The sequence below is a fragment of the Eublepharis macularius genome, chromosome 1 (genome assembly GCF_028583425.1).
Source record: "Eublepharis macularius isolate TG4126 chromosome 1, MPM_Emac_v1.0, whole genome shotgun sequence".
Taxonomy (NCBI): domain Eukaryota; kingdom Metazoa; phylum Chordata; class Lepidosauria; order Squamata; family Eublepharidae; genus Eublepharis; species Eublepharis macularius.
In genome coordinates this window covers 71,047,259-71,073,226 of record NC_072790.1, presented here as the reverse complement: position 1 = coordinate 71,073,226, position 25,968 = coordinate 71,047,259, and the positions used below count along the sequence as shown (strand labels likewise).

Genomic DNA, 25,968 nt, shown 5'->3' with positions numbered 1-25,968 from the left:
TGAAGTCTTTTAAAACAGAAAGGAAAATTTTGAGCTTACAGACCATTTAAACTATATGCTATTTGAAACTAACCAGGTTTTTCCTTATCTCAGATCTTCTTACTCTTCATCATTTTATTACTTACACTTTACTTTTCAACTTTAATCTGTTTGTTTACTCTTTGTATTGACTTTCAAGGGCACCTCTTCTTTTTTCTTGGCAGCCTATGCCGGCCTGTCTTTCTCTACTCAATTTTCCTACTTCAGATCCTGCTTCCCCCCCCCCCCCGGATATGATTGAATGGATTTACATGGAGCAGTCTGTATTGTAAAATGATCAGTTAAGAAAGACACCATCAGGAAGTTGTTCGTACCTCCCTTCGGAGAATGCAGTGGACCATGACAATGACAAAGCCTTGCAATGAATCAAACACTGCAAAGAGTATCTGAAATAATATCGACCGCTTGTCCGTCATTGCGAGAACTGCTGACATCCAAGTAAGAGCGAGGAGAGGCAATACCACACAGGAACTCCAAAGGGATGCCCTGGACAGTGACAGAGAGAGGAAAAAGCCAGCAGCAACAACAATATTGTAGAACTGTGAAAGGACAAGCACAGCCCTATCCATAAACATATATATCTCTTATTTAAGGATGGCAACTTGTCAGTTAATATGAAATCCAATGACAAATATTTACAGATATATAAAGATTGATATTTTATTGTCTAAAGGTTACCCCAATTGAATTTTAAATGTGTGGTTGCCATTTCTTTCTTAATTAACTAGGTCCAGTATTAGTAAGCCCAATTTTTCATCACTGTAGTATTTTCTCACATGCACTGTATAAGATTTGTAACAAGAAGATGTAAATGATTAGGACTAACATGGCATTACTGGCGGTGGTGGCTGACAAAGCTGTTGTTGAAACTACTCCACACTTGGCACATTTGAGCGTCAAACCGCTATGAGGCTCACTCATCTGACTGCAAACAAACAGAACACCCACAAAAAAGAACAAAATATTGAATTTTTTGGTCACCAAAAAAAGTCGCTACTGAAATTTAGCTTTTTAAAATATGAGGTCATGCAAGAAAAAAAAAGCAAGTAGACTTTATTCAGAATGAAACATTCTATTCTATCACAAAGCTCTATTTGTATCATACATTGTATGTTTTACAGTTTTAAAAAATATTTATGCTATGGGGGCGGGGAGAGCTTCAGTTCATGCAAAATCTAAATTTTCCATTTAAGCTCTTTTTCAAAAACAAACAAACCAACAAAAAACAAAAGGCCTCAAATGCCTGGGAAGAAAATGTTGCTTGATACACAGAAGTAAACAAGCACGTGCTAGTGTAAGACACACACAGTGAAATCCCTCTATTCAGACCACTGATCACTCAGGACAGGAAAGCATGACAAATTGGCAGGGCAGGGTGCACACTTTTAATTAATGAACAAATGAAGTCCCTTGAGGAATGTTTCCCCCCCCCCCCCGCCCCAATCAAGATGACTGAGTTATAGTGCCAATAACTTTGTGAGAACAATTACAGCAGGTTGGAGACGATAATCTTAGCTTGCCCTGTCTTTCCTAGATGTTGGTCTGGATATAGGGTTTGAAATGTATGGATTTTTAATGAAAGTATTCAGGCTAGAAGAATGGCAGTATTATTTTTTCACTTTAATAAAACACAGTACACAAGCATTAAGGTTAATATTACTGTCAGTACAGAGCACTACATTACAATATCTGGCAACTGATTTGATCTTCCTCCCCTATATACAAATGCAATGTCTCTCTATTTGAAACCCGCTATCCATCCTAATAATTGCAGTGTCATAGAAATATATGTAAGTGGATGAGTTTCTAACCAACTGGCTGTGGTAATTATATTTGTAAATTACGATGGGGAAGATGACACTTAATTTAAAAAAATCTATTTTTCAGTCTTGCAATGAAACTTCAGATTTCTCATATTATCCTCCTATAAGATATTATTATGTCTAACGTCATACATAGAGCCATATGAAACCATAAGATAAATAAATCTGAATCAAAACTTTGAGTAGAAACACCCATCTAGCTGGCATAAAGCCCCCCCCCCTCCCCGGGTCTCTACACCTATGGCCAACTCAGGTCAGGTCACTTCTGCAGAATGATTTCCTTCAGCCCTCTAGCGATTGGCTGATTAGCACAAGGGAGACTTCATCACAATATTTATTACTAGTGTAATTTTGCTGGCAGGGAAAATGCAATATACATTCAGTGCCAAGATCAGTGCTCTGAAAATAAAGCAGGAGAACACCAATTGGCTATTCTGGGCATACTATATGGTAGGAGTCATGGAATATATTGGGAAGGTAAAAAATATGTCAATCTATGATCTTCACTTGTCTATCATGGCTCTGTTCACAGCCACTGGAGATGAATAGATGTTTTCTGTTCCTTCCTAAATGTGTTCCTTTTAATACAGAGTTCTGTTCCAAAGGAAACTTTGGTCAGGCAACCTTAGGTATGGATCCCACCAACTTCCCTGCTCAATCTCAGCCAATTCCCCTCCTTGTTACAGCACCTATCCCACACTGGGTTTTGTCCATGTGGGTTACATAGTCTTTTTAGTGATCAAAGGAGACTCGTTCTTCAGTTTTTCACAAGAAGAAAAACTCGTTGGATCCAACCTTTACTAAGGAAGACAAGAGACCATGACCTTTCAGGAATGTAGTAAACCAGAACTCCATTCAAAGACATTCTGCAGTGTGAAGCTGACAATATCTGCTCTCTAAAGTGCTGATTCAATACTGCATATCTATCAGAAGTTAATTTAAAACAATGATAAGATGCAATACTGTAACACTAACAAATGTATTGTGGCACAAGCGTTTATGACAAAGAACTCACTTTGTCATAGTCATGGAATATGTATTATCCTTGGGTGTTAGGTATATATATATACACACACACCCAGGGGTCCAGAGATTTTTTTTTAAAAGATGTGTAACCAGTGAGATCAAGTAATGCAACAACAATCATATGATATTTGTTTGTGAGAAACAATTATCAGAGATAAACTTTGAATAATGGAGCTCTTTCAGCACGTGAATGCAATATTCTTCACAGTGTGCAAACATACTAAACTTTAATGCTGAAGAATGAAACCTCATTGGATATGATCCAGCCAAACTTAAGCACAGAAATCCCATCAATATTATGGGAATATCAACTGGATATATAAATTTCTTCCCCTGAAATCAATGGACCCTGATCTAAGAATCTGTGTAATGAAGCTGAATTCCTACTGTGTCAGAGAAGGGATTTGGGAAATGACTGAATTCAGCATGCTAGTTCCTCTTCTGAACAGTAGAGAACTCAGCATTTCCTCGGCTTGCTTGTGTATGGGATTCTCTCTCCGGCTAGGGATATCTCTGCTGAAGGCTGTTTCTGCATGAATAATCCTTATCTTAATCATAATGGAGGAATCTTACAGTGCTTAACTTTGGCCAGATTCATGTCCGTGGTTTGCAATGTGGACTTGTTTTTAATTACATAAATGATTAAAAGCATTTTAAACAAGAGAAGAACTTGAACAAATTACTGAAAATTGCGGTAATTATATATATGAACATAAATTACTCATACTCAATAGTACTTATATTACATTTGAGTGAGTGAACCTAGGTTCAAATCCATCTTAATTGTGATCAAGCCAGTGAGGCAAAGTGCAACTAACTGTGCCTTTCATTTTAATAGAAAACTAGATGGCAAAGTGGCAGTCCTCTTGGGCTCCCCGCTAGGCAGAAGCTTTCCAGCCTCATCTATGAATGCGAACCTTCTGTTTGTACATGAACATCTACTGTAGAAAGAGGGAGCATTTACTCAATTAGGCAAAAATGGGAAACTCCTTAGTGTTAAGGGCATTATATGTGTGAAGGGCATTATGTGACTAGAGCGAGCACTGGTCATTAATACTGTAATTAATACTGTAATTAATACTCTTATACAAATCTTTTGCTTCTTTTAAAGATCTTGTGTCCTTGTAATTTATAATCATATATCGCATATTAAAGAATCCCACATTTACATATTGTGTTTTAATTTGGTTGTAGCCATTCTAAAAGGGATGTAGAATTCTATTAACTATCTAACCAAGGTTAGTTAAACCAAAACAGAAGCACATCTATTTCATACAAAATCAGTCTAGAGATTAAGAAAATCAAATAAGTCTGTAAAAACATTATCCAAGCTTCAAGGTTAGTGTATCTTTAGTCTTGACTTAATACCACTGTACTTGTGTTTTATTATTTTACCAATGCTCAGTCACATTCCCTCAGTTTTGGAGATGACTAAAACTGGTTATACAGCTTGTTATACAAAGTGCAAAAGTTCAAGGTGCAATTGAATAAATGTATGTTTGGTGAATACATAATTGAAAAAAAGTAACTTTTGCAGTTGTCCTGAGAAATGCTCCAATTTCTGCTTACCCCGCTCTGTGTTTGAGTTTTTTATCAAGGATTCCATCTCTGGAAACAAGTTTATTAAACACCAAAATGCCAATCACCATGTTGACCTGTTGAACATAAAACAAACAAACAAACAAAAAACAAATAGTTGCTCTTTTATGATGACGCTGGAAGAAGACTACTGATCCCACCATTTTGGGATAACAACTTTAAAATTTAATTTTTTAAAAAAGCACCAGCAAGCCCCCCAACCCAGCCACTGGTTTGCCCAAGTGATGGGGCCTTGGTATTTAGGGGTAACAGTTTTGTGCAGCCCTATCTGCACTGCACTGGGTGCCGCTACACGAGCAAAGTGAACAAAGATCTGCCTTCCAGGTGCAAAGGCTTCCACCAGATGGCGGTGCGCTCATGTAAGCTAAATAAGCTACACTTAAGAATGTGGGCATGGAGGATAGGCTAGGATACCAGCTGGCATGAACAGTTTACTGAGACTCAGCCTAGGGAGGGGGAAACTAAGAATACAGAATGGCAGGGAGCCTGGCTCACTCTGAGAAGCTACGCAAGCTGGGGAAGAATATCAAAATACCTCTCCTAATCAAGCTTGTGCTTGTGAGAGGATGCAGAGAGCCTGCAGTGACTCTCTATAGTCTCATCTTTCCAGTGCAATGCAATTCTTGGCAACCCTACACAAGAAAGAGGTGCACGTGTCCAGTCCCATCCTCTTCCCCCTTAGCTCTTGATGCCCATGGGAATGCACGTCCACACAGGCACACAAGTGTCACAGCAAGAAGTTTGCAGCAATATTTATGCACAGAAAATAGCAGGCTTGGGCAGGAGAATAGCCTTGTTGGTTTAATATATATATAAAACAAAGTTTCCAGAATGCTCCATTTGAATGGCACAGTTATTGCACACACAAAAATGGTCCAGAAGGGCCCAAGGCTTTAGTTTAGTTTTAGGGGTCAGACTTAGTATTAGCTAAAAGTGCAGAAAAGTATTTACAACAAGCAGGTTGATGCTGGTGATGATATTCGGCTGACCAGTATGAGGTTTCACATCATTTGGAAAGTATAGGTATATTTGAGTATTGTGCTTAAAAGTGTACAAAGATTTATATGGGGCAAAATGTTCAGTTTTGGCAAGACAACATGTATGATAAGATACATCATTTTCTCTTATTTAGATGTGCTTAAGATGCCAAAGATTAGTCCTTCTGTAGTTAATGACAAAGCACTGAGGCAGAGATATAGATTCACAGCCAATAAATATATAGTGGGTTCAGCACCAAGTTGCTTTACTTCAAAGGATTAAAAAAACAGTAGGAGAATGAATACACACACACAATCTGCATTTTGTGTATGTGTTGTCTGAGCAGGTGATAACGAGTAAGTGTTATGAAAACAAGTAACCAGAAGCTTCTTAAATTACATTTTTGCTGCTTCCCCTAGAATTTCTTATGAACGGAAGGCATTTGAGCTTGTAAATTGTCTTCTTGTCCCTGCTTTCTTGAATTTCTCCTTGGTTACCACACAATGAATTCCACATGGCATTTGTTTATTTGAAATACTTGTAGCCTGCTTTTTTCCCACATAGAGCCTAAAGCAGCATGATAAAGGGACCAACTGTATCAACATAAGTTCAGGGAACAAATTTATTTACTTCTGTGTGGCACCTCAGAGGTGCTGTGCTGGACAGATAATTTGGCATTCCTTTAAGAAGGGAAGCAGTGAAGAGACTGGGAAAAGAGTGGATTGCTCTGTTACTAGCCTTAGGGATGTACACCAAAAAAATAAAAAAATGGGAAATCAGGACCTCCCCCCCCCCAACTGGAATCTCCAGAATTCAGTACAGATTCTCTAATTTAGCTTGGCTATATTAGAGAAATTCGGATTAATTTGGCCATTATTTCCTATGGGGAAATCAATCTGGGGGCTATCCAGAGGCATGGGGTGTGTGTGGAACGTTTCAAGAAAACTTCACCAAATTGGTTGAGAACCTACATATGACTGTCTTCTAAAGATCCTCCACATATTTCATGAAGATTGGACCTCAGGGGCCAATTCTACGGATCCCCAAAGAAGGTGCCTTCAGCCATTATTCCCTATGGGGAAAACTATCTGGGAGCTATCCAGAGGGCTAGGGTTGCATTTATCAAGAACACGTCACAAAATTTGCAGGGGCTACTCATGTTTCAGAAATAGTGGACCCCAGGGGCCAATTCTATGGGCCCCTGAACAAGGTGCTCCTAGCCACTCCATTGTTTCCTATGTGAAAAGAGTCAAAGCTGACCCCTACTGCAGAAACACAGTGGGGCAAGACTGCCATGCTCAGGGCACACCTCCAAATGCAAGCTCATCCCATAGAAAGCCCAAAAGAACAAAACTGAAGCACAGGAATTGAAACTGAAGCACATGAAGTGAAGCAAGGCAACCAACATCATGTCAGAGAATCACACGCATTCTTCCCAAAGCAAACTAAAGCAAGGAATACTGTTGCAACTTAGCTCAATAGAAGCAAACTGAAGCAAATGAATATCTTATGCTTGTAGCTGGGTACTGCTTGATTCTGCTTTGTGGTGTTTGCCCACTGGCTGAACCCAGTGCCTGACTGCTGTGAATGACACTGGTTCTTTTGGGCTAGTTGCAACAGTGTCCCTTGATTTGGGCTTTCTCTGGAAAACAAAGGAGTAGCTGTGGTTACTTTGTTCAGGGGCTCATAGAATTGGGCCCTGCAGTCCAATGTTCCTGAAACTCGGGGAATCTTTAGAGGATAATCAGGGGTAAGTCCCCTGAAATTCAGTGGTGTTTGTTTGAAAAATGCCACCCCCAACCCCCTGGATAGCCCCCAGATAGTTTATCCCATAGAGAATAATGGAGAGTGGTTGGGGCCCAATCTTCATGAAACTTGTGGGGTCTTTAGAGGACAGTACACAACAGATCTCTTGTAAATCTAGTGGTATTTGGTTGAAAAATTACTCTCTCTGCAAAAAAAGGCACGATCTCCTATTCTTTTTTGCTGTTTCTTTGCAGGAAAACAGCAAAGGAACAGCCAAGCCGGGTATACAAAATTAAACTGAATTATGTATTGTCGAAGGCTTTCACGGCCGGAGAATGATGGTTGTTGTGGGTTTTCCGGGCTGTATTGCCGTGGTCTTGGCATTGTAGTTCCTGACGTTTCGCCAGCAGCTGTGGCTGGCATCTTCAGAGGTGTAGCACCAAAAGACAGAGATCTCTCAGTGTCACAGTGTGGAAAAGATGTAGGTCATTTGTATCTACTCAGGAGGGGTGGGGTTGAGCTGAGTCATCCTGTAAGAGTTTCCCAGGGTGTGGAATGCTAATGGCGGGAGGCTTCACTGTATCCTGAGGAGGTTCTTTTGCTTATGGATTGGTACTTGATGTGCTAATCTTCTCTGCAGGGCTATTGTCGGGGATAGAATGTTTTGTTAGCCTGGTGTTTTTCAGAACTTTCAGTTAGGTCACAAGGTCTACAGGAAACCAACTCACACTGATCGGTACTTACACAAAAACTCCAATCACCACCCCCGACAGAAAAGAGGCATAATGAAAACATTAGTGGATCGTGCAAGACGGATATGTGAGCCGCACTTTCTCAATGAGGAAATTAATCATCTAAACCACGCACTTCAGGCAAATGGCTACTCCAGAAATGAAATCCGAAGAGCAATCAAACCCAGGATGAATCAAACAACCAAGGAAAAACAGTCTCCTACAGGAAAAGTGTTTTTGCCATATATCAAAGGAATTACTGAGCAGATGGGAAAGCTTATGAAAAAGCATAACCTTCAAGCAGTGTTCAGACCCACCCGAAAAATACAACAGATGCTTCGATCAGCAAAAGACAGTAGAGACCCCCTCACCTCTGCAGGAGTATACCGTATACCCTGCAGCTGTGGACAAGTTTACATCGGGACCACAAAGCGTAGCATCCAGACAAGAATAAAAGAACATGAAAGACACTGCAGACTTGGACAACCTGAAAAATCAGCAGTGGCTGAACATAGCCTAACTCAAACAGGGCACAGTATCTTATTCCAGGACACCAAAATACTGAACAACACTTCCAACTACTTTGTCAGACTGCACAGGGAAGCCATTGAAATTCACAAGCATAAGCAAAACTTCAACAGGAAAGAAGAAACCTTAAGAATGAACAGAGCATGGTTTCCAGTTCTGAAAAACACCAGGCTAACAAAACATTCTATCCCCGACAATAGCCCTGCAAAGAAGATTTGCACATCAAGTACCAATCCATATGCAAAAGAACCTCCTCAGGATACAGTGAAGCCTCCCGCCATTAGCATTCCACACCCTGGGAAACTCTTACAGGATGACTCAGCTCAACCCCACCCCTCCTGAGTAGATACAAATGACCTACATCTTTTCCACACTGTGACACTGAGAGATCTCTGTCTTTTGGTGCTACACCTCTGAAGATGCCAGCCACAGCTGCTGGCGAAATGTCAGGAACTACAATGCCAAGACCACGGCAATACAGCCCGGAAAACCCACAACAACCATTAAACTGAATTAATTTGGTGGCTTGCATTCAGAATTCTGAATCTTATTCGGTATTCTCTATTTTGATCTGGAAAAGTCTAATTTTGCTGAATCAGCAAAAAAGTCCCCTCCCCCCACAAATTCCACACCCAAACTGCAAACCCCCAACTACCCCTGTTCCAGGATAAGTGTGCCTGAATAAGGCCAAGAAATGGCAGAAATGATACCATCACCACCCAGAAAAGTGACTGGAAGCCTCAAAACTGAGCTGAAAATGTTATTATTTGGGTAAACCCATTTTGCAAACCCTTTAACAAGCAACACTTACTTTCTTCTTGTAATTGTGCAGCTACATGACGATACTTTAGTGTAAACTACTGCTGAGATGGAGACAAGCTGCATCCATTTATATGATTGCAGCTGTTCCTGCTCAAGCTAATGTGATTGAAGAAAAGCCTGCCACATAAGGCTGTTTTCACACTAAAGTACAGTACCAACTACATAATTGTGTGGAGAAAATAAATGCATTATTGTGTGAATTATTCCTTGGTCAACTCCAGCTAAGACCTTTCCACTGCAGGCAGGAATGTTTCCATTTATTTAACTGAATCTAGAGGACACACATTTTAATACTGTGATTGATTACAACATTTAAGTCATAAAGTGTAATAGTCTGGAAATCTTGGGGGTTCTCTTTCTGCTCTGTGGTTATTGAACAGCACCTTTGAATAAATATGACCAACACATAGCAAGGGAGACTCTTTGTACTTGAGTATATTTAGAATATTCATGTCTATCATACAATATTAAGAGTACAAATAAAAACTGGCACATGTAATGCAAAAGAAACCTTTCCCCATAACTTTCAGGTGCAATTTGAGAACAATGACTCACTAGACACTTTATATAGAGAAATAAATAGAGAGATGATAGATGATAGATATTCCCTTGCCTACTTAAAATACTGGAGGTGATTTTAATGTTTACCAGGACAACGGCAGCCGCAGGTCCAACAAAAGCATAAAGAAGTCCTCCTTCAAGAGACAGCCAGCAACTGGAAAGAATATTAGAAAAGAACTAATACAAATTAATAAGATGTAGCTTCTATCTATTTGATTACAGATTACAGAGCAAACTGACCCCTCTCACTGACGGAGATATTAAAACTTGTTAAGGTACTTTCACAACAGATTTTTTAAAAACCTTAACATCTATCATACATGTAGGTGCCTCTGATTACTAGGAGAGTCTGACATGGGCCATTCTCTTTTGCTTGAAAAATGGGATATGAAGTCTACCCTGTACCAGAGATTTTCACAGGACAAGTAATAGCAAAAAATGTATGGAATGTTGGGTTGTAGATATTCCTCAAATTGAAGAAAGAGAAATTTCTACTGGCAACCTGGAATATAAATCTGAAAATGGCACTGGCTGCACATAAATGGGATTTTTCTTTTCACAAGCAATATCACCCTCTCAGATTGTGAAAAGGGGGGTAACATCTAGTGGCAATCAGAACATATATGATTATACTAGATATTGCATATTTTAAGGGGACTGGAATATTGTTTAATTCTATGTAGAAAAACATCATAGTTGAGAAATGACAGTCCATTCATTATAAGCTTATATTTTCATCCTCACTCAACTTTTCAAATAAATTTCCCATTATAATATATCTCATGGCAGTGCTGAGTATTTCTGGAATGTTTAGAATATTTTCATTCCGCTGTCTTCAAGTTATCACATTATGATGAAGAACAAATATCCTACTTGCTAGGAAACTCTTCGGGGAGCTTTTAAAGTACTGAAATAGCTTATTTTATAAAATTCTTTTTCATTTAAAATTCTAGGGCTAATTTTTCATACTCTTCACATTAAAAGAATGTTGTAAGTATTTCTGACAGACTGAGAGACAGTTTAAACATGCTAATTCTTCATTGATAACATGCTATTCAATTAGAAAAATTATGAAAAGGAAACTAAACCATTTACCTAAAGTTACTAATAAGATATAGAAATGTTAATGACTTTCATGGAAATTGATGTAGATCTTTCTAAAAATAAAGAGCTCTTAATCCTTCTATTTTTTAAGTTTCTCATGAGGTGTTAGATGTCTTCCATCTATGGGACTTCCCTCTATGGGACTTTCAGTTAACTTGTTTGCAAAAGTAATGGCAAATAAAAGTTTTATTTATATTATATTATTTAATTTATATCCCTCTTTTCTAAAAAATGTGAACCAAAAGTTGCTTACAACATTCTCACCTTCATTTTATCCTGTCCATTTATCCACTTAGACATGGAATACTTCTGGACTTCTTCACCTTGATCCTTTGGTTTGGGCCAGAAGATGGACCTAGCAGCTGAAGACCTGAATGAGCGTCCTTTTCTAAAAAAGGGGCTACCAAAGGATGCTGTTTCTTTCCCCCTCAACACCCAACCTCCAATGGTTTTATGGAGCTGATTTACACATTACAATAATATCCTTGGTGTCTGTCATGAGGACTTTGGATCACAAATGCACTGGGAGTTCCATGCTTTCCAGGTACGCATGGGCCCATTTTGGAGAAATGGCTTCAGTTCAACCCTCTCCCAACTCCCAACTTGAAACAGCCCCAGCAAGCTGCTATTTATCCAACTGGGAAACCTATGTGTAATGGTGGTCACAACAAGTTCCCATGGCAGCAGCTCCTCAGGGCTGTTTCTGGTTAGCAAAACAGCACAGGTGGGGGGACTGAAACTCCTTCTTCATGTGTGCTGCAGTCCGGACCTGAATTTGGTCTGTGTGCATCTGGGAAGTGCACTGCCAGTGCACGTGTGATACAAAGTCCTAACGGTAGCCCTGGGGAATTTGTACTGTGAGAACTGGCCCATATATATGTTCTGTCCTATCTAGCTCTATCAGCTCTGTCTCTATTCATCCTTTCTTGGATCTCAAGGTGTCTACAATATCGAAGCAGCTTCCATATAGTGCACAGGCCACAATGGGACCATTACTCAAATGCAGGCACAGTGTTATTAACGGGGATGGAAGATCTGTCAGTGAAAACAATGTTTATTATCACAGAGTGACTTACTAGTTACTAGTTCCATATCCTTTTGTCTTGGTAAACCCTATCGATATTGCCACCACCAATGCTGGTAAACCTGTAAGAGAAACCCCAGTAATTATTTCCCTGGGGATAGTAGGTTGTATTTCCTGATGAAAGTAGGCTGTTTCCTACAGAAGGTCATGACATAATAAATGTGTTATGTTTCTGAGGTGTGCCACAAATTAACAATAACAACAACATTTGATTTATATACCGCCATTCAGGACAACTTAACATCTACTCAGAGCAGTTTACAACATATATTATTATCTCCACCACTATCACCCTTTGAGGTGGCTGGGGCTGAGAGAGCTCTGGAAGAGCTGTGACTGACCCAAGGTCACCTAGCTGGCTTCAAGTGGAGTACAAAGCAGTTTGTGCTCCCTCCAGCAACAGCTGGTTTTCTAGAATTTGCTGCAATAATTATTATTTATGTGACCCACAATGAATACTGTTTCTGTTGTTTGAACATGAAAAGCTGCAGCTTATTACATATACCTATAAAGATCAATTTCATATAGAAAGAGTCTTTTTACTAGAGCAACTCAAGCGGCTTTTTTCTACCAAGACTTTGTCAATAGCTGTGCTTCGAGCCCACCATACATCATTTTGATGTTGCTAAGTGACCAGTGCATTTGACATAGAATACAGTGAAGACATGATGGATTTTGACTCAGATTTTTTTTAAAAAAAATCTTTTGTTTTTGTATTATTGTCTTTACAGAAAATCTGCTAAAGGGTATAAGTTACAGAGTGATAAAGTCTTATAATCAATGGAGCATTTATCATTAGCCATATCTTGAAGCAAATCAATAGAATGAAATTATATTCTTTCTTGTAATTCTACAGAAAATCTCCTAGCAGCAACATTCAGTTTAGAACTTGTGCTACCTATTACCTGTCAGGATTATTGAAACAAGCACCACTGTTCTTAATGTTACCTGCACATAAAACATTAAGCTGAAAAAAAATCGTAACTGAATCATAGGCACTCACCCCATCCAAGGCATAAGAAGCGTTTTCTTATTAGCCGTGTCCTAATTTTTCCAGTAACAGCCATGTATGACTGCCACGCTTCCGTCAAAACCCAACAAAATGAAGCTAAAAAGAAGAAATGTAAAAACGCAGTGGTCGTAGTACAGATGCCCTGCAGAAGAGAAAGAATGGAAGTGTTGAAAACTCAGATGAAATCAAATCAACAAAGAATAGTTCAGTTCCAACAAGACTACAAAGACTACAAACAATAAAACAGTTTGCTAAATATACTTATAGGGGTGCTACTAAAATGGAACCATATCCCAATCTGAGTGGACACCTTAACATGAAAACTGCCTCCATTGGTGAGAACCAGTGGACATGTACCCACCTCTGGGTACACTGAAAATGCCAGAGGTCTGCTAATAAAAGGAAAGAAAAACTTGTTTTCCAATCCCTGGAAAAAGTAATTAGGGGGTTCCTATATCGATCTTTATCTACGAGCTGATTAAAATGTTCAGGAAAGAGACTGCATCACCTTATTAAGCAAACAACAAACCCATTAATGTTGAATACGTTCTTATGTCATTAATTCAAGCAGGCCACAAAGGTTCCTCCAGCCCATATTCAGGGAAGTTTTGATGTGAGGGAAGCATTCTAAGAGGAGGAACTTCACATACATATTTAAAATAGGTGGAGGTCAGCCACCAAAATGGACAATGTGATAGATCCACTCTTTACTTTCCCCACCAGCTCTTTGTCCAGAGATTGCTTTGTAGCCTTTTGGAGGTGAGAGAAGGTATGGTGGACTGCTTCTGCTTTTCAGCCTTCCAAATATTTAATTTAAGTAGAAAACAGAGCAACATGGTGTTTCTTGTCTTAATTTTGACTACAACACTCTGCAATGTATATGGCACAATAGCTACAGCGTATTTCAGCTTCAGGGCAGAATACTGTAATTGCAGTTGTATACTTTTTTCCTTCTCATGCAGGCTAATTCAAAGTGCAAATGTGAACTCTACGGGAAGGACCTTTTATTTTCTAAAATTGTATGTCCTGCTTCTGTTACACACTGTGGTCAAAGCAGTAAAAATACATCTGTGTTTTATAATATAAAAGCAATAAACAGAAACAACCACATCAAAATAATAAGTATAACCCATCTCCCAAATATATAATCATCATCCCTTCAGTAACAAAAGTCATGGAACTAGGAGAAGATCTTAAGCAACCATAAACCCAACAACAGCAAACTTTGAAATTCAGCAGCAATTGATATCAATAACTTGAATTTCCAAACATTTGTAATAAGATGGCCTTGCACAGCTTCTGGAATGTTGCTAGTGAAGGGACCCTACTCTTCTTCACTGGCAAGCAGTTTTAAACTGATGGCTGTTGCCATAGAGAAGGTCATTGATCTGGATATCAAATGCATCTCCTGAGAGAAGGGTACTTACAACAGAAGGTGTTGGGCTAATATAAATGGGTGAGAGGGCCTACATGAAGAGAGCTGATGTTTGAAATATGTGTGATCAGGTCATAAAATCAGATCTTGAAGGGCACCCAGGGTCATCTAGTCTGAGCCCCCTGCACAATGCAGGAAGTTCACAGCCGCCTCTCCCACTCCCCCAGTGACCCCTGCTCAATGCCCAGTGGAAGGAAAAAACCCTCAAGGATCCTTGGGAGGGAAATGCCTTCCTGGCCCCAAGGAGGCGAGCACTAGCTCATCCCTTCCTTCTCTCCCGATCCCAATCTGCTTAAGTTCATGTTGAGTCATAGAATCAGCATTATTGACTGATGATCATCCAGCCTCTGCTTAAAAACCTCAAAGAAGAGCCCACTACTCTCAAGGAAGCCTATTCCACAGTGCAACTGTTGTAAAACTGATGTATTACTCTACTCCAGCCATAAGGCAGCCAGCTAGTTTGCGTAAGTTTCTGAGTGACCTTCAAGGGAATCCCCACGTAACATACATTATAGTAGTCCAGTTTGGAGGTTACCGAAATCTGGATCAATGTAGCTCGATCAACAAAACTAAGAATGGGTCAGAGTTTTTGAATTAGATGTAAGAGAGAAAACACTCCAGGCAATAAAACCAACTGATTTCTCAAAAACCGAGGCAAGATCTAGAAGCTAACTCAGGCTCTTCATTTGAAAGGACAGGGTCAACTGTACCTCAGCCAGACTAGGTAGGTCAACCCCTCAAAGGCTCCTGTCTTTCCAACCAGCACCTACATCTGAGAACAACAGCCAAATTAGACTCCAAGTCAGAATGGATCTGAGAGATTTCATCTCACAGAAGCATCACAGCAGATCATGATATTCCTCAACTCTTTGGGCAACTCTAGACATTAGCACTCCTTTGCAGTTATGAAAAATCTCCACTGGGACAAGATTCAGATGACATAAAGGTGGCAGAAAAAAGGTCTTCTTCATTGCCATTCATGCCACTTCATAGGCTCTTTCTGCAATTCACTTTGCATCTTCTACAAACCTCACTCTGTTCATTTCCCAATTCACTTCAAACCGGGAAGATCCCCTTTATGCCAGAAAGATGTTTTACAACATGAGGAGAGAGGGCACCAGGAAGTGGCTATGCCTACAATCTCAGGCAGTGCAGTATTCTGAATTCCCACTGCGGACTTGAAAGAGCCACAAGTGAGACTCCATTCCCGACAACAATAAACCATAAGGCTTTGGAGACAGAGTTAGTGGGTCCACCATCCTTGCCTGTGGGTAGAGTTACCATTCCCCCACCAGGGGTGGGGGATCCCCTGCTCCCACCCTTCTGCCCCCCATTCTACTGACTTGGCTAGTAGGGGGCACACCCCGGGGGAGTGTGCCATGTGCCCCTGCACCCACAGCGGGCCCATTTGGGGGAGAATTATGCCTCGCAGGGCCCGATCCGGCCCTTGGTGAGTGTGGGAGCACTCCTGGCTAGCCTTTAACCCCTGCACCATGATATCACTTCCGGAAGTGCCATCATCGTGCAAGCCTGGAGCACACGTATGTGCTACACGCGCGCTTGGAAAAGAAAACCCCCGGAGCAGCAAGGTGAGTGCCAGGCTCCCAATCTCCCACCAGGGGAGTAAAGGAACCTGGCAAACCCCCAGTTTGGGCTCCAGGGGACCTGGCAATCCTACCTGCGTGTGAGGTGGGAAGGCAAAGTTAACACAATAACCTGACAGCACAGCAACGGTCTCACTAGAAACCTATTCAATGGGGAACTGAAGATCCAACATACAGCTTTCCCCGCATATCGGACCCAAAGCAATGTGAGTTGGTCCCAAAATTGCCCAAAAGATCATGAAGTCCTACACAAAACCCAACAAGGCAGATTTGTTATGGGTGCTGAAAACTTCTAGAACAATTAGTCTACGGGACTTGTCAACAGCACCTTCACCTATTCAACCAGTGAATTCACTGGACAGCTGGGGGCCTACCAGGATACTAATAAGGTATCTAATCTGTTCCAGTACAAGGTACATACAAAGTCAGCTACTTCTTATATCAGGAATCTTAAAAGAAAAAAAAATACTCTTGGAGAATTACAGCCACTGGCCCTCCCGAATTACAGCCACTGGCCCTCCCCTTTCCTCTGATTGAGACTGATGAAGAACTGCAAAATCAGCTGGAATCGGATAGGAAAAAGCTGGTTTGTTAATATTATCCAGCTCTTTGCTTTACATAGTTTTCTATACAGTTAAAAGAAATGTGAAGGAAACACTCTCTCAGTCTCTCTTAACAAACACACACACCACAACAACACAAAAACCTCTGCCGTTATTTTGGTTATTTTTCCTATGCATGACAATTGCCTGCTATTCAAGAGGTTCTTTGAACCCATCCACTGAAGCCTCTCTTTTGTCATTGTATCGCTTAATTAAACTTGACACTGTGGCTCACATAAGCCAGCTTGACTTCCCTGCAGAAGTAAATTATGATCCATCATTACCCCATTTTGCATTCAGTATGGAGTCCATAATATAATATGGAATGGCACAGTAGCACTCTAGCATTAAAATAATACTGGTAATTTAGAGGACACTCTGGCCCCTTTTGCACTTATGGTTTAAAGCGCTATTTCTGAGCAGTTGTGGCAATCGCAATCGCAATGGCTTTGGCTTTGCACCTCCTCTTTTCATACTGTCCATAGCAGTTTTGATTTGGTATCTTGTGATTCCTTTCAGACCCACTTGGCAGCCTCCATTCAGTTTGCAGTGCAAGTCACCTTTTTTTAAAAAAAAACTTTGAGTATGTGTAGTAATGGGGGCTTGGCAGGCCAGCAATCCTGGCCACAGCTCATGCTCCCCCCACAACAACATGTCAGCCTCTCACTTTGTCCATGGGGGGGCATAGGACAGGTGCATGCTTGCCCCAGCTGGGCCATGGCTCCCCACCATAGTGTCATCCCCCACACCCCACCTGGTCGGGGGGGGGGGACAGGCAGGTGCACTTCCATTCCTCCGCTCAGCCCAGGAGGGCTGTGGGGGAAGGTGTGCCACGCCTAACCAGCCCCCTGCTCTGCACGGCTGGTGTGTGTGTGTGTGGAGCAGACATGCATCCAGCCTCAGCTCAGGTGAGATGTGGGCTGAGCCACAGATCAGCTGGGCTGGGCACTTGCCTGCTCACAACTGCAGTGCTGGGCCAACCCCTGCTCCACTCGGGAGGGAGGGCTGCAGAGCAGAAAAGCACCTGGCCCAGCTGAGCTGCGCAGCATCAGGCCAAACCCCGCTCCACTCGTCCGGAACAGCTGTGGAGCAGACGAGCACCCAACCCCGGCTCAGCTGAGATGATGGTCGACCTGCAGCTCAGCTGGGGTGGGCACTCACTTGTTTCACAGCCATGGTGTCAGGACAACTCCCGCTCAGCTCACCCGGGAGGACAAAAGAGCAGGAAAGTGCCGCGTGGCATCAAGCCAATCCCTGCTCTGCTCTCCTGGGAGAGCTGCAGAGCAGGCAAGCACCCAGCACTTAGGTGAGATGCTGGCCAAGCCACAGCTTAGCTGGGCCTGGTGCTTGCCTGTTTTGCAGGAACAGCATCGGGACAACCTCTGCTCTGCTTGCCTGGGAGGGCTGGAGAGCAGGAGAGCACCTGGCCCAGCTGAGCCATGTGGCATTGGGCCAATCCCTGCTCAGCTCACCAAGGAGGGCTGCAGAGCAGGCAAGTACCCAGCCTTGCTCAGCTGTGCTGGTTGAGCTGCAGCTCATCCGGGCTGAGCATTCGCCTGCTTCGCAGATACGGCATTGAGACAACCCCCACTTTGCTTGCCCAGGAGGGCTGCAGAGTGGTGCCCACTCAGTCATGGCTGAGCCCCTCCGTGAGGCACAGGGAGGTGGGGCAGCATCCAAGGGGGCCCCAAACACCTGCCCCCGCATCCCCAGGCAGGTTGGAGGATCTTACTTAGAAACTCAACAAAGAGTTCTGCTCCTGCCAATGCACTTACTCTCCTTTTTTTTATAGCCAGGAACAATTCCTAACCTCACCTTACTGCTTATTCCCTGCTTATTCTGTGCTGGCTTTGGAAACAAAAAAGGAGAGAATATGCAGAGCAACACATTTACAGTGACAAGCTCATTTCTCAAATGGTGCATACCCAAGAGGAAGGAAGCCAACGGAGAAGTAGCCTTATGACCCTTGGGTCGCTTCACTGAAAAAAAATGGTGGAAAATGAGAGCTGAGTTGGGTGGGAGTGGTTAATTCTACACAGACCAATCAGCTCCCAGGGGAAAAGGAGAGGGGGGAGAAGCAAAAGTGTTCACACTGTCATTAATCAGGCCAGCCGTGAGTTGGCAGCAGCTTAAAAATAAAATCACGGTATGTTCACAGGGGGAAAAATCAGGGATAACGTGGACAAAGAGCAGCACTGAGAGTCAAGCTACAAGTGATGAATGACACTTGAACGGCAAGTGAACAGATTCATGTGCATTCCTCCCTGTTCACTTGCGCTCCACTTGATCACGTAGTGGAGCGCAAGTGAACAGAGAGGAGTACACGTGAGTCTGTTCACTTGCCGTTCAAGTATCATTTGTCACTTGTAGCTTGGCCCTTAGTCCCATGACTAGCTTGCAAGTGTGAAACTCCTGCAAACATGGGGTGCAGAACAGGTACAGAAATGCTTTAAAGTCCGAATGTGAAAAGTACCTTTATATGTTTGTTCAAAGGTATTTAGGGAGCAATGCTCAGAAGGTTTTCTCAGAGTCAAATCTATGTTTTTCAGTGGTGCTTAGGCCTACTCCCAGGAAAATGCCCTTAGCCTAAGAGTCTTTTTTCCTTCCTTCTCCCCCACACCCTGTCTCAATGTGCAGGTAGCATATCCTCCTGTAGAGAAGGACCATGACTGAATGCTTATGTGTGCAGAACAGTACATTTACAGAAACAGACAAGCTCATTTCTCAAATGGTTCATTTTGTGAGATCTCAAATTATCTAAATTAATCATCAAACACTTTTTGATTCCCTGACTCCCTGATCCTGAGTGCAGAAATAGGTATACCTGCCTGTGACATGGATGTAGCATCATGGCACAACAATTTTATACCCCACCCAAAGCATTGATTTGCAGCCAGAGCCTGCCACAATCTTCAAATCACTTCCTTTGTGAATGGACCTTATTACTCAGATCCAAAGAGCTCCTTGCAAAAGCTGAAGGCGCTTCCACGGGCAGTTAGGTGGAGAAGGGCTTTTTGCTAATTTGAACTAATTTTCCCAGTTGCCCCCCCCCCTTCAAAAGGACTTGCTGTTCCAGAGAGTCCTTTGACCCCAACTGTTAGACTATGTGTAGTGTGTGTGCTTAACCAAGCCAGGAGCTATAGTGGGAAGAGAGCAGGTGGGTAAAAAAGCTGTGTGAGCAGAACTAAGTGTATAATTCTTTTGACTGAAACCATTGTAATCCAAAGATTGGATTACAATCTTTCTGAAATCAGTGACCAAATTCTTATGAACTTTGGTGATTAAATGGTTAGGCCCTAAATGTATACCTCCAAAATCTTGGCAAGGACAAGAACTAGGACGGGAATAAACAGTGAACTAATCTTACAAAGAGGATTATTTTAACTCTTAGGAATAAACATACAAGAATGAAAGAGAGAGATTGCAAAAGGGCTACATCTACCTTAATGATCTTTAGAAGTAAGAATGGTAGAAAGCCATGGAACCAAATTTTCCTTTATTACTGTGTTAATGCTTATATCTAAGAGCTCTAAAATCTCATTAAATTAACCTTTAATGTTTTTTTTAAAATGATTGGGTGAAGTACTGCGATCTGAAAGCTTGACCACAGAAAAAGATTATTTGAAAGTCAATCAAAGAAGAAAAAGCCCAGCCGTTGAAATATACTTGAGCTCTTATGGTTATGAGAGTCAGGGGACTGACAGAAGCTCTGTGTGAAAATTATACTTCGACTGAAGTATAAAAAGAAAAGATTCACACTTCATTGGTCTCACAGACGTTCAAAATTTGTGGTGGTAATTTTCTTATGGTTTTCAATATCGCCTGTACTTAAACATCTGCACTTACTGCACTTATGTGGCACTCTCAAAGTCTTCAGTTTTCATTCATTTTGCTTTATTTTGTTTATAGGTACTGTTGTCATTAGTTTCAGAGAGATTGTCCTTAGAAACAATGGAGGGGGTTGTTTTTAGCCACTATTTTGAGTTAGGTCTGTCATCTTAAAAATCAGACTACTATCACTTTCCCAAACCTCTGGATCCAAAAAAACTTGAATCTAGGGTGAGGGGAAGGCACACACCCATATTCGGTATATTTGATGTGTGCAGCTTCTACGCTAGCCCTCATTTGATGATGAACAGCAATATTTAGATCAAAGCTAGGGTGCAGCTGCTTCTGAAGAACTTTTATTTTATACATGAAACCCCAGATATTTTTTTTTAAAAAATAGTATTTAAAAATGTATAACTAAATGTGCACCATTTTATCCTTTACCAGTACATTTGAAATAAACGTACTTGCTTTTGTATCAGTACTGAAAGGGAAAAAATATTCTGCTGATAATTAGTACACAACACAATTGCTTCATATCATCCCCTCCAAACTTCAATGTTACTAATTTAAAAAAACCTTCACCTACACACCCTTGTTAAATGTCATTTAGAGGCATCCTTTCATTCTATTGTTAACATAAGTCAAGAGGTAAAGATTCTGAGTTACGATTGTTCTTCCAGGAACTGGTATTAATTTAAAGATGTACCACCAACCACCATCTCAATATCATTTGTAGACACCTGCCAAATAAATTTTAAAACCTCTTAGTCATGCCCGATCCCCAGTAAACCCTGATGAATCACTACACTGACAAACTATGAGAAGAAAGGAGGGGGGAACACAATCCCATCATTGGTGTTGCCCGCAGAACAGCCATGCTGGTGTGGCTTGATGCGCCAGTGCTTCTATTACCTTTGCAATAATAGCCAGCATGGAACCATGAAGCAGACAAACACAAGATCGGATCTGACAACTTATGTTCAGGCAAGATTATATGCCTGGAGGCAAGGCTTCTTGTATTTTTGTACTGTTCTTACTGGGTTTACGTGCCACGCAAAATGTATTTTGGTATGGGATTGCAACTGGGTCCCAGAAATATAGGTGAAGTACAGGAAAAAAATGTGACGATGATGCCTGGGCCATCTGCATTAGTGATTCATTCCAAACAGTTATAATTTCCCTCCAATCAGTCATTTTACAAAGCTTAAGCATGCTTTGCAGTACCGTTTGTGGCAAGGGAGCTCTTGCCAATAGGGATCCTCTCTCTGAAAGATCAGCAAGGAAACCTGCTTCGGAATGATTAAAAGCACACTGTTCATGTTAAACGTAAAAATGATATGCCTGTACACACACCTCTCCAATATAGCTACAGAAGAACACAATGCTGTCTACTCTGGCTGGCAATGGCTCTCTTGTGTCTTAGGAAAAGGTCTTTCACATCACCTACTGATCACATCACTTGGTCCTTTTTTGTGGATGCCAGGGACTCAACTGTGGAACTTCTTATAAATGCTTTACCTCTGAACTATGGCCCCTATTAAAGGATAAATATTGAAATATATATTACATTTATAACGGAAGAAATGCCCCCTTAAGAAAAAATGGTACCTATGAGTAAGCATGGAGTGTGAGCTACCCCCTCCCCCAAAATATGGGCCTGATTAAAGCTTCTTCTTCTTCTTGTTCCTCTTCTTCTTCTTCTTTTTTTTTTTAGGAAAATGGATTTTTGTAAGGAAATGGATGTTTTTTAGGAAAATGGTGACTTAGCATTCTGCAGCTGGGGAATATAATGACCTCTCTCATGAAGGCTGCATATGATAAGTATTCTAACTAGAGGTGGGCATGAACAGCAATGCGAACAAAAGCCACGAACAGCCCAATCAGATGTTCACGAGCAAGCTGTTCGTGAGGCCCCATTCCCGACGAACATGTGTTCGTTCCAAGCCCTGTTCATGGTGTTCATCAGCCGTTCGTCAAGCCAGACAGTCTGGCGCCTTTCAATCAATTCCATTGGCAACAGTAGGCACCAACTTTCTGAACTCTATGGATTGTCGAAGGCTTTCACGGCCGGAGAACGATGGTTGTTGTGGGTTTTCCGGGCCAAGACCATGGCAATACAGTCCGGAAAACCCACAACAACCATTTTTCTGAACTCTGTCTGAACTCCTGTTGCCCTGGTAACTCTAATCTAAGCCCAGGGGCACTTCACCCCCAACTCAGCTGCTTGTCAGGGAAAACCCTGACAAGGGCTGATTGCAGCCTGCTGGGGTTTAAATTTCCCTCTCCCTGCTGCTGCCCAGCGCAGGAAGAGGGACATTTAAATCCCCCACTCAGCTGCTTGTCAGGGAAACCCACTTTCCACTTCTGGGAAGTGATGTCATCACACCAGCTACAGGCATGCTCCCATGCTTGGAATGAGGCCAATTCAGCCAGTTTGGGGCCAAAATTGGCAACAACAAAGCATGGAAGCATGTCTGCAGCCAGTGCAATGATGTTGCTTCAGGAAGTGATGTTGTCACACCCTGCTAGGAGAGAGCTTGATGCATGCTTTCCCGGATTGCCTGTTGGTGGTGGGCAATCGCTTTGCAACCTCCTGATGATTGCCAGCAATCGGTGGGCAACAGGGCAAACCTGTGGGAGATTAATAAGGCAACTGGGAACCCTATTAATAGCCAATATTGCTTTCTATGTAATTTATGCAGGAGTAACATTTAGTGGATTGTATTTCTGTCCTTTGGATGTTCCCCATGGTTAGAAACTAAGTTTCATGTTACAGTTTAATCCCAAATTTCTTCCAAGGAGCTTAGGGTGGTGTCCGCTACTCCACTACTCACAGCAAGCATGTGAAGTAGGTCAGCCTGTGAGACAACGACCCCATGTCCATGGACTTCATGGCATTATGTGCACGGGGAGGGGGCAGGCTGAACCCAATGTGTGCATGGGAAGGGGGTGGGTTGAATCAGGTCTTCCAATTCCTAGCCCAACATTCTAACCACTACACTATGCTATACTGATTCTAAACTTCTAAACTTAGAGGCAGCCTTTCTAGTAAACCTCAGCTATAGTATTCTGTATATGAATTTCTTCAGAATGGCATGTTTCAACAGCAGCAAGAGGCCATGTAGCGCACAAGACCATTTCCACACCCTAATCTGGAAAAATTTATTACACCTGTGCTTCCCTCCTTCTGTTGGTAACAAGAATACAGAAATCCCCTCATTTCTGGTTTAGCACTTATATGTCTGGAGCACATTTTGGCTGCCAGATCTTTCATTCCTCCAAAGCATCAGCTTGGCTATTTTACAATTAAGCATAGTGGGCTATATCTAGCATTATTCTGATACAGCATGACATTTTTCTTGACTTGAAAGGAGAAAATGAATGCTCACTGAGTTTTTGTTAAAGGCATTTAAGACAGTCTGTCAGTGAAGTGGGTTTTTTTTTGTGCTCTCCTATCCTGCAGTCACCACCATGGACAGAGTGTTCAACCACTGTCACTAGAAATACTTCTCCAGCCTCCAACGCATCTCTTTCTCTGTATGACTTAATTGAGCTTTCAATGTTTAACTTGCATGAATATCTGAATAACCTTCTTCTCCTGTCTTTAATAAACAATTTGCCTTTGAAGACAGATGCCTGTGTCAGGTTGCAAATTATCCTGTTCTTTATGCTTCTGGGAGATGCAGTCAGAATGAGAGAGACAGAGAGATCACTACATCACCACTCAGGTATATAGATTTTAAAAATGGGGAAATAAAAAACAACTCATTCTAAAAGCTTTTCTTCTTGTTGGGGATGAATTTTGAGAAATCTTTGAAAAACTCATTTATTTTGATGAGAACACCAAGAGATTAAATCCAACCACACAGAAACTTCACAACTCTCTTCATTTCTCTTGGGATTTGGACATATTAAATTTTTACAGTTTCTGAATTTTCACGCAGGCCAAACACCTGCTTATAACTACAGGACATCTGATTTACTTGTTCCACCAGCACATTGGGCACATAAAAGTTATTTGGACTCTCAGAAGCCCTCTAAAAAGCCAAAGCTAGAAGAGTTTGAAAACTGTTACCATTTTGAGAGTATTACAACCTGTGATGTGCCTGATCAATTAATTCTCTTTTACAAATATGAAGCTGATTTTAAAAGAAATGCAATGGAACCCCCTAATAAAATAAGGCAAACCTTAAGCATTCAACTGTTCTTTTTTCTTTAAAAAATGTAGATAGAAAAATCCTTCAAGATGGCATTTTTTTCTCTTTAAAATGTTCTAGTTTACCTTGGAATTAAGATTCAGGGTTAACAGTATGATGGCATAAATTCCACAAGATTAAAGCCCTACAAACAAGAAAGCCCTGATCTCACCAACGAAGTGCCACCAGGAAACCCATACATAACATTTCCTTCTAAAATTCACTTATTACCTTCCCCCCATTTTGAAGTTCCCACAAAGAAACTTATTCGCCACAATTCTTCCCTTCCTTGTTGCCACAGGCAAGGTCTCCTTTCTTCTACTGCTTCCCGTTCATGTGTTTTGCACAAAGCCCTGTGCTTACCTGGCCGGTGTGTGTGTGTGGGGGGGGGGGGAGAATGCACCTCCCAAGACATGCCCCTGGGTGGTGTGGCACACTTCTGTGCACCACAACAGCCCAGTTCAGGCTGAATTCGACCTGATTTGGCCCAAATCTGGCCACTGTGGGACATGGGAGCACTCCTGAAGCGGCCTGATTTGGCCTGAGTCAGCCCACATCAGGCCCAATTAAGTCCCCTGGTGAGCATGGGAGTGCTCCCAGGGCAGCCCATGACCTGCACAATGACATCACTTCCTAGAAGTGACATCATCGTGCACGCCAGGTGCATGCACACTGTGCACATGTATATGGAAATGCTCCTAGGGCAGCCCAAGACCCGCGCGATGACATCACTTCCTAGAAGTGACATCATCGTGCAAGCCAGGTGCATGCACACTGTGCACATGTATGTGAAAATGCTCCCAGGGCAGCCCATGACCCGCACGATAACATCACTTCCTAGAAGCGACATCATCGCGCAAGCCAGGAGCATGCACGCTGTGCACATGTGTGAAAAGGAGCAGTTCAAGGTATGAGCAGGGCCCCAGATCTCCTGGTGGTGGGGGGGAGTTGAGGGACTTGGCAACCCTAGCACAAAGTCTTCACCAATATTTAGCCCTGGAATCTGTTTTCAGTAGTAGGGCTGGGGAAAATGGGGGGGGGGCGGTATTTTTGAGACTCTCGCAGTACCTTTGCCACATTGCAGAATAACTGCACCTGCCTGTCCCAAACACATTTAGAATTCAAGAGCAAGTTCTGACTTGGTGAGCTGAGAGAAGAACTAGCCAACAGTGAGAGCATTTAATTAACATTTAACACCAAGACTTGTGGGACAAAAACTCAGAAGGGAAAAATTAGGAAATGCCTCA

At 41.9% G+C, this 25,968-nt stretch overlaps 1 protein-coding gene across 1 annotated transcript in view; it reads right to left on the bottom strand.

Moving 5' to 3' along the window:
• ADGRB3 (adhesion G protein-coupled receptor B3) overlaps positions 1-25,968 on the bottom strand; it is a 654,643-nt gene that overhangs the window by 42,436 nt on the left and 586,239 nt on the right. Inside the window, exons 20-25 of the mRNA XM_054979153.1 lie at positions 13,045-13,195; positions 12,034-12,103; positions 9,941-10,007; positions 4,458-4,543; positions 866-964; positions 354-525 (exon numbers count right to left, since the gene is read on the bottom strand). Of these exons, the coding sequence (XP_054835128.1) occupies positions 354-525; positions 866-964; positions 4,458-4,543; positions 9,941-10,007; positions 12,034-12,103; positions 13,045-13,195 (645 nt within the window). The remainder of the gene's footprint in view (positions 1-353; positions 526-865; positions 965-4,457; positions 4,544-9,940; positions 10,008-12,033; positions 12,104-13,044; positions 13,196-25,968) is intronic.